The sequence below is a fragment of the Guillardia theta genome, assembly GCF_000315625.1.
Source record: "Guillardia theta CCMP2712 unplaced genomic scaffold GUITHscaffold_13, whole genome shotgun sequence".
NCBI lineage: Eukaryota > Cryptophyceae > Pyrenomonadales > Geminigeraceae > Guillardia > Guillardia theta.
In genome coordinates this window covers 435449-448250 of record NW_005434661.1, presented here as the reverse complement: position 1 = coordinate 448250, position 12802 = coordinate 435449, and the positions used below count along the sequence as shown (strand labels likewise).

Sequence of the window (12802 nt, the reverse complement as noted above, 5' to 3'; positions counted from 1 at the left end):
CTGTAGAGAGCTCTTGGTTCTTTCCAGCTCCGACTTTAACCTTTTACACTCCTCCTGCACCTGTACTCGAGTGAGCAGATAGACCATCAAACGAGTCTCAACGTACTCCCACTAAACTGTCATTCTCTCCCTTGACGATCAACACCGCCTGCTCCAACTCCTTCAAGGCAAGCCCTTGCTCTCGTTCCCTTTCTTTTGCATTCGACAACTGAAGGCGAAGATCGAGAATTTGATGCATTGATTCAGACTTCTCCTGGAAAACAAGAAGTTACAGGTTTTCAAAGACTCCGTGACTTCATACCATTTCCGTCATCCTCAAACGTTCAAAGACTTGCTCCAACTCGTATGCGACCATGTTCTTTGCTTGAGAAATCGATTCAACTTGTTGAGAAAGCATGGCAATAGCTTCTCTCGATTCTTTCAGTTCGTTTTCAAGAATCTGCGCTCGGCTATTGTCGATTGATTGGCGGTCCTTGGTTTGCCTGTCTTTCAGCTCGACGATCCTTAACTCCAGCAGCTCCAACGCCTTCTCCCTCTCCTTCAGCTTGATCTGCATCTCTTCCATCCTCCCATCAGCTTTCATCTTTTCAGATCTCACGTTGGAGTTCAGCTCCTTGAGCGTGATGATCTCTCTGTTCAGCTTCTCGGATTCCATTTGAGCTCCACTCAACGCCGTCTGCATCCTCTCTTTCTCATCGCTCATAAGCGCAAACTTGGTGTCCATCTCCCTCAGCGCTTTCTCAGCTTCTTTCAATTGCTTCTGCGTGACTTCGAACTGTTGAGAGACTGTTGCGATTTCTTTCTCCAAGGTGCTGACTTTTGATGACCTGCGCCATCAAGTCATCAACGCATGCAGATGCTGCAGCATACAACTCACCAACGCAAACCTGACGACCTGGATTCGTTCCGCTCAGATTCTAACTCTTTCTTCGTCATTTCAAGGAGATCGATGGTGGATTGGTCTTCCACGGATTGTTGCATCTTCAACCATCACTATCAGTCTCACTTGTTTGAGACGTGGAGATCATCTTGCCTGTGCCAAGAGTGTTGCCTCTCGTTGGTTTGCCTTGAACAGCTCATCTCGTAGCTCTTTCAGTGACTCTTCAAAGTGTTCTGTGCGATCCCTGAAGGAGGAAAGCGATCAAAACTCGAGCAGATACACAAAGTATGACATACTTCAAGACAGCACGAGCGTCTTCCACCTCGACTTGCAGGACAGCAACCCGTTGCTTCTCTTTTTCACTGCGCTCCAATGCAGCTTTCAAATCGCCCTCCAATTTTCTTCTCAGCCTTGCTTCAGCTTCAAAATCCTCTTTCATCTTGCGATGCTCTGTTTTCAGTCTTCTGTGCAATTCTTCAGCTTCTCTTGCCTAGATATCAGGTGTCAACAAGTGTCAGATCAGGAGGAGACCCTGCTTACCTCTCGATGCAACGTCGTTATAGTTTGATGGTAATCAGCATTGATCTTTGACAGCTCATCACATTTCATCTCCAGCGAGTGTATCTTCTCTCTCTCATCCTATCAGTCAAGTCATCTCTACCCTGATAATGGCTGCAATGTACCGTCACCACGTCCTTGCGCGAGCTGCTCCGATCCCGTGCTCCATTCTTGGTATCGAGTCAGATGTCTCGTTGTCATGACGAAAATTGTCAAGGTCGCACCTGTTGTTCGTTGTGCATCTTCATCCCCAGTGGCCCCCCTTGCATTTTGTCGTTGGGAATGACTCTGGTGGCTGATTGAGATCTCAAAGTTTGATGTACAAGTGCGAGCTCTTTGAGCCTTCCCAACATGATCTCTGCTGTCGCTACCCTGTTTTGAGGTCTCTTCTGCAGAGCTTGATCTAGAATGCCTCTCAACTGCTCCGAAGATCGCCCCCCAGACACTTGCACAATGTTTGGAACTGGCTTCGTACAAATCTCGTTCACAATCACCTTTCGAAACAAACCCGTCAAGGGGGACATCAAATCGAATTCGATGTGAACTCACTTGCAAGGGATCACCAAGTTTCGCAAACGGCAGAGTTCCTGGATGACAATTCAGCGACGCTCCAGAAAAGAACTTAACAAACCTGTGACGCAATGATAGATCAGAACGCCAACAGCCCACAGATCAGTCACGGTGGTGATCTCAGCACCCGAAATAGTTTGCTCTGGGGCAAAATACATCGGAGTTCCTACGACATTCTCTCCTGTCAACAAAGATCCGCCGGACAGTTCTCTTGCAAGGCCAAAATCAATGATCTTGACGTGCAGGGTTTCAAGGATGACGAGGACCTGGCAATGATCGGTCACAAGTCCCTCTCCGCATCTCAAGGCAACAACTTACATTGGCAGGTTTCAGATCTCGATGAACAACACCATGCGCATGGGTACAGACAAGGCCTTGTAGAATTCCGATGACTATGTTCACGGTTTCTTCCTCTGAAATGAATCCTCGCTTGTCTAGGATTTGCTGCAGGTCCGGGCCGTTGATGGCTTCCATCACCTACAAAAGGGGACATGCTTTTAGATCTAGTCTAAGATCAGAATCTACAGTACAATATATGATGTTCCATCCGGTTCTGACCCCATATCGATATATGAGATGATATTCGGATGCTGTAAAGATGCAACAATCCTTGCTTCCCGGTTGAAACGCTTGGAGTATTCATCAGTACTTGACGAGGCTGTTATTCAAGTACGGATACCTCTTGTCTTTCTTTTGATGCTCCATTCTGAAGCAGTTTTACAACTACCTCTCTGTACAGGCCCTTACTTGCTGTATCTTGAGCTTTGTAAACTGTACCCATTACACCTCCCTGCAGCCACAATCAAAGATCTTTAGGCAGTCTCTTGCAACATGAACCTTGTATCTTTTCACCTCCTTATACCGCTCACGGATGCTGAGGTTCTTGCCATTATCTAGACCTTTTGAAGGTCCAGCTTCGATCAGATCTCCATCTCTTATAACACTCATGATAACATCTTGATTTCTCAATTCACAGCCCATCACAGTCAGTGACTGGACCTGGAGGCTAGTGAGTAAATGCAGTTATGCTAAGGTTGGCATACTCTTGTTCCAAATCGTGCCTGAATCACATCCACCAGCCATGACACATTTTGACTTGTATCCGGTATTGAAATCACTTCTGTTTTGTTTCCAACTTTGCAGAACACCCGCGCCGCTTGGTCAGCCTAAGGAACGTATGAGCCCTCAATTGATACCCAGTCACATCGTCTCAACACCTTGTTGGAAGCCCTCGAGGAGGTGCTCAAGTTGCTTGCCGATCCAGCAGAGAGCATCATCTTACAGTTATTTCAGTCCTGGTATATGCTACCGTTCACCACATAAAGTACCTGCCGAGAATCCATATCGCTGAATGAATTGTTATCCCACTGTTTGTCTACGACTTTACCATTCTGCCAATCTCTTCCTAAGCTAGTCGTCATGCTGATCAGCTCCTGAAGACAACCAATCTCAGCAGAAGTTTGGTTGCACTGAATTCCATCCAGGGCATTTACTTTCGAGTGACTCACGCGTCATTCAACGTCATGCGTTCATCTTCACTGCAGGATCCTCTCCTCTCCTCGCTCCTCTCTCCTCTCTCCTCTCTCCTCTCTCCTCTCTCCTCTCTCAGGCTCCCCTCCTCACGCTCTGTGTCTGCTCCCCCTCCCCTCCTACTCACCCGTTCGCCATGCGATCGCACTGTCGAAATTTAAAAGGGTGAGGTACCCCACCCTACCTATGTATCTTTGCTGGAGAAACAAGATAAAGTTGGGGGTACCTTGAACATATGAAGTCGAAACCAAGGGTGGGGGTGCTTTGAAAACTACAATGGAACTGGGGGAGGGGTTGTGTACCCCACCCCTCTCATCCCCCTCATGGGATTGAGACAGGGGGGTACAAGTAGATACGGTCAACATTTGTCTTACCGTATCTTCATAGCGGAACTATTCCTAGCACCTGGTGCTAGCCTCCTATGATTCAAATTAACATGCTGCAGTATTCCTAAGAAGATCCTATGACCTAGCCATACGAACTTCAGGCCCTACTAGACCATCAAAGGGACCGTAACTTTGCATGTCGTAGGCAGTGTAAGATTTTCCTAGGACCAATGCCATAGGGTGGTGTTAGGTGAGAACCGTTCGGGCTTGAAAAGCTTCCTAGCACGGGGTCCTATAGAAGTCTTAGGCAATTAATACTTCCTAGGGACCAGATACTTTTTTTTAGTGAAAGTGTGACTCGGGCAGGCTGAGTGACTCGGCGATGCCGTAGCGGCGGCCCGGCCCCGGCCCGGCCCCGGGCCCCGGCTTGAAGGTTCATGCCTTCAAGATTACCACTACTGTCCTCCTGAGATACCGTGCGAACTTTGGAATGGCGGAAGCGCGGGAGGAGGAGGAGGAAGAGGGAAGAAGAGATGCTGAGAGGCAGAAAGTGTAAGGGACCTGGTCGGAGAAGCAAGATTCACCTTAGGAGGAGCCATTACAGGAGAAAATATTATCACATGGCTTGACTATGAAGAGTTCAGATGTGAGCCGGGTATTGCCGAGCAGGGAGTGCGCGATCGGAGAATGCTGTATGCGCGAGGAAGAGCAAGAGAGATCTGATGAGATTCTCTCCTGCCTTGATGTCGACTTTGATCCGATCTGGGGTAACGTAATATCATTCCACCCGTTCCCACTTGATCGGGAGGGACCGAGGGCCCAGGCTCATGGTGACAGCAAAGTCATCCAAGAGCCTATGGCAGAGGGATGTTGTACAGGAATGCTGATGGATGCCTTGAGGAAGCGTCACCCAGAGACACAGTTCGAGAGCTACGTGCCGTCCAAGTTCAACAACAAACGATTAAGAAGCATTCACGAATTCTCTAGCGACGAGATGGTGTCTTCGATCGAAGACCTTGAGCTCAAAGACAAGCATGGCATGAATGAGAGAATCTGTTTCTTGCATCTTCAGGATAGCGACTTTGGAGGTTCCTCAACACAATCTTTGTTGAGATCTCTCAACAGATTGTCTAACTTGGAAGTCGTGATCTTAATTCGAACTGGATTGAAATCCGTGAAGGGTCTTGAAGTCAGATCACTCCTGTACTTAGATGTCTCAAACAATCTTATTCAAGACATAGAAGAGGCCTTGAGAATATTTGACAACAGCAAAGTCCTGCAATACGCCGATTTCTCAGGAAACCCTGTTTTGAGCCTGATGCCGAATTCAGAAGACCGACTCCTCGCAAGCGCGCCATGGTCATTGCAAACGCTGAATAGAAAGCCCGTGGAAATCTCAAGAAAGGTGGATGCAGTGCGCCTGAACACAAAGGATTGCGACCGTGCGTCACTTTCTCACGATGTCTGGGACTATCAAGTTTGCAAGAATAAGACGTTCGCCAAAATGAACTTGTTCAAGCCTGAAATGATTCGTCATCTAGATATATCATGTACTGGGATTTCAGTGTTTCATGTTGGATTGATGTCTTCGCTGGAGCATCTTGACCTTTCTTGCAATCGAATCTCTTCTATCAAGGAGGGAGGCATCGAGCAATTGAGAAAGTTGAGATTGTTCAAGGTGTCGAGGAATGATGTTTGTGATCCGATGGAACTCCTTCCTCTCGCTCATCTCACTGCCTTGAATTGGCTTGAAGTTTCTCCTCAGAATGAAAGAAGCTTCTTCGTAGACAGCAAGATATACAGGCTGGCAGTTGTATTGCTCACAATAGATTCCAAGGGCTCAGAAACCAAACCTGGGCTAAACTTTCTTGACACTGACACAGCACAACACCATCGTGAAACCTCTGGGGACTGGATAGAAGTTACAACGCAAGAGAGACTAGACGCCATTGAGATCTTGTTGACAGACCGATTGCAAGAGGATCTGACAAGCGACGTCTGGAGCAGTTTGTTTCGGTGTTTCATTGAGGTTCAATTGGAAATTCTCCAAAAAGAGGCCGATCCTCGAAGAAACCTTTCACAAATTCTTCAAAAAGAATTTTACCGTTGCAAGTTGATATCGCTGATTGGGCAAAGGTGAACGATAGCTTGATTGATTGTGATCAAATGTTTACAATCGCCTTGTCCAGATCTCTTTATTCGAACGACTTCGATCGAATAAGATGTGTGGTCCTCAGGAAGTGTGATTTGAAATATGCGAATGTTATGGGCATGAATTCTTTAGAAGTACTTGATTTGGCTGAAAACCATCTTGATCAGGTAAGCAGCCCCGCACGTGCATGTCACGGATGAATTCTGATGCGTCTCGGCAGGTGATAGGCCTGGAGCGCTGTCAATTTCTTCGTTTACTCGACATATCAAAAAATTTCGAATTTATTGATTTCGAAGCACTACAATTTCTTTATCAACAACTGAATTGCTTGCACAAATTGCGCTGCGCAAATGTTTTCAACTCCTACGAGGTCAACAAGTACTCATCGAACCAAACCAAAAATTTGAACATGTATGAAAATTGTTGAATTGGTTGGGCCATGTCATGATGAATTTTTCAGGAAGATGATAAAAGCAATTTTGATGATGCTCATCAAGCAGAATCCAATAGAGACGTTGAATGGCAAAGAACTGTCAATCCGAGATAGAGTCAGTGTGTATTACAACGAAGCAGGCTCGGAAGATTATCAGGTACGATGGCTTCGGCTTCATTTTACAGATAATCGGTTTTTCCGTGCAGATGTATTTGACTGAGCTGGTCTTGGCAACGAGTGTAAAAAATCAATGTCAATGCTGTAAGAGAAGCCTGCTGCGTTTGATGAGATGAATGATGAATCGTTTCTCAAGGCCGAGATCTGCGGGAGCATCCGAGGCTATCATACTTGCCCATGGCAAAACGTGCTTGTGCAATGGAAGGTTGCGTTTTACCATCCGATGTGAAAGTCGGTTTGCGGTATGATCCAGCCCGGGTGGAAGAGTTGAGCGACACGCATAGCTGGGGGCTCGTTTCAGACACTCTGAAACTCGTTCTTCCAAAGTTCACTGGTTCAGAAATAGTGAATTTACAGCGTGAGAACTGATTGGCTGTCAAGGTCTTAGGCGACTGAACCTTTCAAGAAATCGACTTGTAACACTGCAAGGCCTGGGGCTCGAATTCATGCAACAACTTGTCGTCCTTGACGTGAGTCGCTTCTTTTGAATGGAGGAAGTTTGAGGGGTATCGTTCAGGTCTCGAAGAATTCCATAAAGGATGAGCTTGAGGCTGTAGCTGACGTCATTGACTGCTTGCCTTCTCTGGTTGCCGTTGCACTCAGAAGCAACCCATGCTTCCGGATTCCATCTGATCGCCGTCGTTTGATGGGATTGTTGAAATGCTTTCACGACGTTCGCTGCAAAATCAGATTCATTGACAAGCTAGTGACCCTCGATGAGGTTTGCTGAAGGAGTTTGTTTTTCAAATGCTTATTTGTCTTCAGCGGATAGATGCAGGTTCTCAGTCTGGTAACACAAACCTCGACGGTGCTGCACGACTGGACGCAGCTGTTGCTCTCTGCTGTAATTCCACGGAGCAATCCATGGTCTCAGAGCTGCAGCTTATTGATTGCAAGCTGCGACAAATTCCGCGTAGTTTCTTCTCCAAATTTTTTAACCTGAAAGTTCTGAACCTACAGGTGAGGAACAGAATCCTTCGATGATTGGACTGACATTGTAACAGTCCAATTGTATCTCTACCATTCACGAGAGTGGTATCGAAAGTCTCGTGAGGCTCGAGCTGTTCGACATGAGAAACAATCGAATGAATGAGGTTTCCGAGATATACCAAGTTGTTCTGAGTCAGGAGCTTCTGCATGAAGTTGGGCTGAGAGGGAATCCATTTGGTCGCAGGTGAAATTTCCGAAAAAATTGGTAAAATTGGTTTCCTTACACCTCACCCTTGCTATAGTGTGATGCACGGTGAAGAATCTTTGCGGCAAGAAGTCATCGAATACTTGGCTCCAAGAAAATTGTCAAAACGAGGAAACAAGTTGAGGTTTCTAGATGATGTTGAGATCTCCATCGAAGAGCTCATAAGAGGTCTGTTTCAACTTTTCTCCCTCATCTTGGACCTGATGGTTCCCTGCTTTTCTTCAGGCACAAGTTCTGCGAAGCAGCAAGCAGAAATGATCCGATTCTTTGTGTCATTGGAGAGAGCTGTGCAAGATCTCCGGGATTTGAAACTTATACAGTCTGACAGTATCTCTCACGTAAGCGAGCTGGATATGTCCTGGAGGAATCTTTCTTTCGTGGACTTTTCGGAGATGACCTCTTTGACTGCGTTGAACTTGTCGCACAACCGATTGACTTCGCAAGGGCTCGAGAATGGACGTATCACTCGTCTCACTCGTCTTTCGCACTTGAACTTGAATCACAATGAAATTGCAGACATGAAGATCATGGGAAGCATCATCTCCATTGGCCAAAGCAACATGTCATTGCGATCGGTCTCTGTCAGTTTTAATCCGGTGTTTCCCTCTGCCAATGACGAGCTGGATCGCATTTCCTTCCTCAGGAACGAGCATGTATTAAGTTTCATATCACGCAGGCATGCGAGCCTGCAAAGTTTGAACTCAGCGGCGATCACTGTAGACGAGAAGTGCTTGGCATTGGGACAATCGTTGCTGGATGAAGATGCTTCCACGGTGCGAGAGTTGAGATTGGTTCTGCTCCTGGAAGAATACGGAGCCTCTGCAGTCACGCGAGCAGTGCATCTTCCGTATAGACAGATTGCAAGTCTACATTCTCTTGCATTCTACAAGAAGGTAGAGGAGTTGAACCTACAAGGCAACAGAATAGTTTCACTTGAACCTCTTTGCGCCCTTCCTCTCCTTATCCGCTTGGACGTCAGCAACAACTCGGTGCCGCGGGTGTCAGAAGCTGTCGGATCTCTAATGAAATGCGACGCGTTGAGGCATCTCAAGTTAGAGAAAGTCAGTCTTGACTGGTCAAGCTGGGCAAGGGAGCTGCCAGCCGACCTGCCCTTCCAGCTGCACATGTTCAAGTGCCTCCCAGCTCTCCTCGATTGTGATTCTATGCTCAACTTTGCGCCTTTGCAAGACTTCCAGTGGAAGTCGATCCTTAATCTTCGAAACCACTTCGCAATAGGTCCGAATCGCATCTTACGCATTGACCTTAGAGGCAAGGGGATCGATCAAGCAAGGTTTTACATGCTGAGAGATTGGCTGGCGTTTCTCCCTGTGGAAGAGCTCTACATTCAGGACAACCCTTTCTGTCGCACGCTGCAATCCTATCGCTACATTCTCATCAACGACATCAGGACTCTGCGAACGCTTGACGGATGTGAAATAACGGAAGAAGAACGGGTGAATGCCTACAAGAAGGTGGAGGAGATGATGCATGACCTCATCTACATGCCCCCGACCATCGACAGTTTGAAGCTGAACAATGCTGGACGCATGATGCAGGCGGCTATGCCCAAGAGTTCAGGGGCTGGAGCGTCGTCCCTGTGGGGCTCGCAGTTTGAAACTTTCTTCTCGTTCCTGCAGGTTCAAGGTTTCCTTCGCTCTCTCTCTGGAGTTCCGTGGGACTCAATCCCTCTGCTGGGCTCCACCCTCGACCTCCTGAAGCCCTTGGCCTCCATCCGCATCGAGTATGTCTTCCCTAGCGTGCAGTGCATCTGCTTTTGGGGCTACTTGCAGAGCGTGCTCTTTGTCGTCCTCCCCCTCATCTTCTGGGGCCTCTATAGGGTTCGATTGGACTGGACAGTCTGGGAGTATCAGATATTGAACAACGTCAGGGGGAAACTGCGAGTGAAACTCTTTCAATCCATGGCAGCTTTCCTGATCTTGGTCGTCATTTCCATAGCCATCGATTGCATCAACTGCATGGACAACTCGCAGTACGAGTCTCTTCCTCAGTGCTCGCGCTTCATGGGCTCAGGGCACTGCGTGGCTTGGGAGATGCTCAAGGGAGGCAAGGGTCTGCCGTCCTGGACCTGGGGATGGGTCTTCTTCTTTCTCTCAGTGATCGGCTTCGTTGACCTCGTCTGGCTGCTCGTCGTGCTGATCGCTCGCTACAAAAACAGGAAGAAGCACAACACGGGGTTCTGGCTGGATCTCACCAACGCGATCAAGAAGATCGGCATGCTCCTGCTCGTCCTCACCTACCTCCCTGTGTGCAACCTTCTCCTAGACAACGTGAGACCAGTTCTCCACCAGGGCGCAGACGGCGAAGCAGTCAAATGGTACTTCCCAGCTGGGGGATGCACGATGACGTCAGGAGTCGCCAACCGCCTGTGCAAGCCCTACCCCTCAGCGACCGACGGGCTCAGATCGCAGTACGTTGTCTTCTGGATCAGTGCGGCCTTCGCAGCCATGTACATCATCGGCATGCCGCTGTATTTGGGGTATCACATCAAGAACGCTGTTGACGTGGTAGATAGAAACAATCCTCGTCATATCAAGTTGCTCAACGATGTCAAGAGGCTGAACGAGCAGTTGGTAAAGAGGCGATCGAACGGCGAGAGAAACTTTGAGAAGAAGATTCGTCTGCAGCAAAAGCGATTGTTGCAGCAAGCACATTCTTTATATCAGCAGGCCGTTTGTGACTTCGATGACGCAAGGACGACTCTCTACTGCAGGTCAGCTTGACTGCGAAGTCTCTCCTCTTTCTCTAAGGATGAATTTCAGCTACAAGTGGCGATGGAAGTACTATAAGCTGATTACGCTGCTTGAGAAGGTGAGAGTCCTTTCTTGTTTTCTGAGCTCCTGACGAGACGGTACAGGTCCTTCTCCTACTTTACACTCTCTTCCTGTCTCAAGCTACCATCTTCCTCTTCTACGGTCACGACCCTACGACGTACCAAAGCGTCACCGAGATGCAGCTGCAGAAATGTCTCATCGCTGTCAGTGCAGGGATTTTCTTCGTCCTCAGCATTGTGATCCGACCTTACATGGACTGGCAAGATACGGTCAATGACGTGGCATGTAGAGTTTGCAACCTGTGCAATGCGCTTGTCATCTACCTGGCGTCAGACCCCAAGGACAACGGGTCGATCTTCTTCCCGCATGTGACCAACATGACCTGCGCCAGCTCCTCCTCCTCTAGCTTCGGCCTCGCCATCGCCGGCGTCAGCCAAGTCAACCTCACGGGCTCGAGCTCGTCGACCTCGGGGAACAACACATACTGCAGCTTTCTCTTCTACGCCGGGTACTTGCTGGGAGCGCTCAACATCGCCTGTCTGGTTGTGATCGTGTGCGGGCTGCTGGCAAGTCCCTTCCGGTGGTTCTACTTCAATCGCAGAGCTCAGAAGATGAAGGAGAAAGAGCTGAACAGTCACAAGAAGAAGAAGCTGCGAGCCAGTGCCCTCCTGGGCAGAACTTCAGATATTCAAGCTGATGGACTTCTAAAGCGATCAAATGCATTGAGACGATTCAGCTCTCTCCCAGCAGACTGACCCGGGCTCAGACCAGCGGCAACCTAACATGTACAAAGAAATGTCAAGTAAAATCTCATGACCATCCGTGAAGACCAATGGCCCGGGGCGTTGATACGGCGGCGAGAGCCTTCGGAGCTGAGAGTGTCACACTGACCGAGTGCTGCCATACCCGGAATTAAACTCGGTCTTTGATAAGCAAAAACTGTCTTGTTGCAGCTGAGGTCAACTGATGTGGTACAAGTCTAACAAACTCGTACCGTACCGTCCGTCAAGTACGGTCCGACGGTCTACTGAACGTCTGAGGGCCAGCGCAGTCAGTCCGGTATTCATTTTTTAATCAATATGTCTTAGTCATTGCCGGATAATATCCGGCTTGTGCACGTGGTAGTAGAGGCCATGGTGGGAGGGGCGTGAAGCAACGGCAAGGGACGAGGGAAGAGCGAAAGCAAGGAGACAAACAAAGAAGCATTCGAGGAAGAAATCAAATATCCTTACGTGAATAGCACAAAGCTTCTCTTTGGATTCAAGAAATTCGGGCAAGATGGTGTACATCAACAATTGGGACGATTTCATGCAGGCAGCGCAAGAGCTCTTGATCAAGTCTCCCGACAAGGTGTTTTCTTGAACATGACTGACATGCAGATTGCATTGATCATTGACGGCTAACACTTCGTGCAGACGAGATATCTTATTAAGTATAGGCATGTTGATGCACAACTGGTATTGAAGGTCACTGACGATGTGGTGGTGAGCAATTTGAATAGCTCGGTTTGTTGGCTTACGATGTGGCAGTGCATAAAGTACAAGACAGATCAGTCACTTGATGTCAAGAAGATGGAAAGATTGAATAATCTGTTTCTACGGTTGATGCCAAGCCAAAAGGTCTTGGGCGTGGCTTTGCCTGTTCGGTCGCGTCTGAAGCTCTCTGACAGATTGATGCTGAGGCGTCTTCGTCCATTCTAGCAGACATTGAATCAGGTCTGTAATTTGCACCTGTATGCTGTTCTAGATGTGAAGCTGACGAGATGAGCAGAAGCAGCGCAGCAGCAGGCACAGGCACAGACGCAGCATCATGTCCCTACCGAAGGAGCTGAAGGAAAGAAGAAGAAGAAGAAGGGAAAGTAAAGCTGTAGAATGATTGAAAACGATAATTCTTGCGTGATTGGGGCTCTGTCGATAATTCTTGCGTGCTTTCTTGGGGCTCTGTGAGGATGTTTGGCAGCGTATGGTACTTCATTTTCATCATCGCTGATGACATGTCAATTGGAATTCACGATCAGCTTGGAAATATCCATGAATTAGATGTTATGGTATATGCTTTGCCATGATAGAAAATATGCAAATTTAGCGATTTGTAAGAATATTTCGCAAGGCTTTGTTTAGTTTAGGCAATTGAGCTAGTTCTATTTAAGTTTAGACCACAGTCCACGAGTACCAAGCGCAAAGAACAAG

At 47.9% G+C, this 12802-nt stretch overlaps 3 protein-coding genes across 3 annotated transcripts; 2 read left to right on the top strand and 1 right to left on the bottom strand.

Moving 5' to 3' along the window:
• Positions 1-2037: 2037 nt before the first annotated feature.
• Positions 2038-2789, bottom strand: GUITHDRAFT_66665 (hypothetical protein; the record flags this gene model as incomplete). Its single annotated transcript, XM_005837748.1, has 4 exons — positions 2038-2274; positions 2327-2485; positions 2539-2637; positions 2682-2789. The coding sequence occupies 4 exons, from the start codon at positions 2787-2789 to the stop codon at positions 2038-2040; spliced, it is 603 nt and encodes a 200-aa protein (XP_005837805.1).
• A 1706-nt stretch (positions 2790-4495) lies between these two features.
• Positions 4496-11368, top strand: GUITHDRAFT_134933 (hypothetical protein; the record flags this gene model as incomplete). Its single annotated transcript, XM_005837747.1, has 14 exons — positions 4496-6000; positions 6054-6183; positions 6237-6394; positions 6477-6606; positions 6656-6710; positions 6763-6984; positions 7008-7096; positions 7144-7347; positions 7392-7586; positions 7631-7800; positions 7859-7989; positions 8047-10552; positions 10590-10650; positions 10697-11368. The coding sequence occupies 14 exons, from the start codon at positions 4496-4498 to the stop codon at positions 11366-11368; spliced, it is 6228 nt and encodes a 2075-aa protein (XP_005837804.1).
• Positions 11369-11742: 374 nt separating this feature from the next.
• GUITHDRAFT_85224 (hypothetical protein) lies at positions 11743-12491 on the top strand. The gene is made up of 5 exons (XM_005837746.1): positions 11743-11963; positions 12029-12097; positions 12143-12232; positions 12283-12328; positions 12384-12491. The coding sequence occupies exons 1-5, from the start codon at positions 11892-11894 to the stop codon at positions 12473-12475; spliced, it is 369 nt and encodes a 122-aa protein (XP_005837803.1). The 5' UTR covers positions 11743-11891; the 3' UTR covers positions 12476-12491.
• The last annotated feature ends 311 nt before the right edge of the window (positions 12492-12802 follow it).

What these genes read in the sequence shown, in the direction of transcription:
- GUITHDRAFT_85224 (XM_005837746.1), top strand. Translation starts at nt 11,892, where the DNA reads ATGGTGTACATCAACAATTGGGACGATTTCATGCAGGCAGCGCAAGAG. An exon ending in AGGTCACTGACGATGTGGTG is followed by an intron (nt 12,098 to 12,142) that starts GTGAGCAATTTG and finishes ACGATGTGGCAG; the next exon opens with TGCATAAAGTACAAGACAGA. An exon ending in GGTTGATGCCAAGCCAAAAG is followed by an intron (nt 12,233 to 12,282) that starts GTCTTGGGCGTG and finishes GCTCTCTGACAG; the next exon opens with ATTGATGCTGAGGCGTCTTC.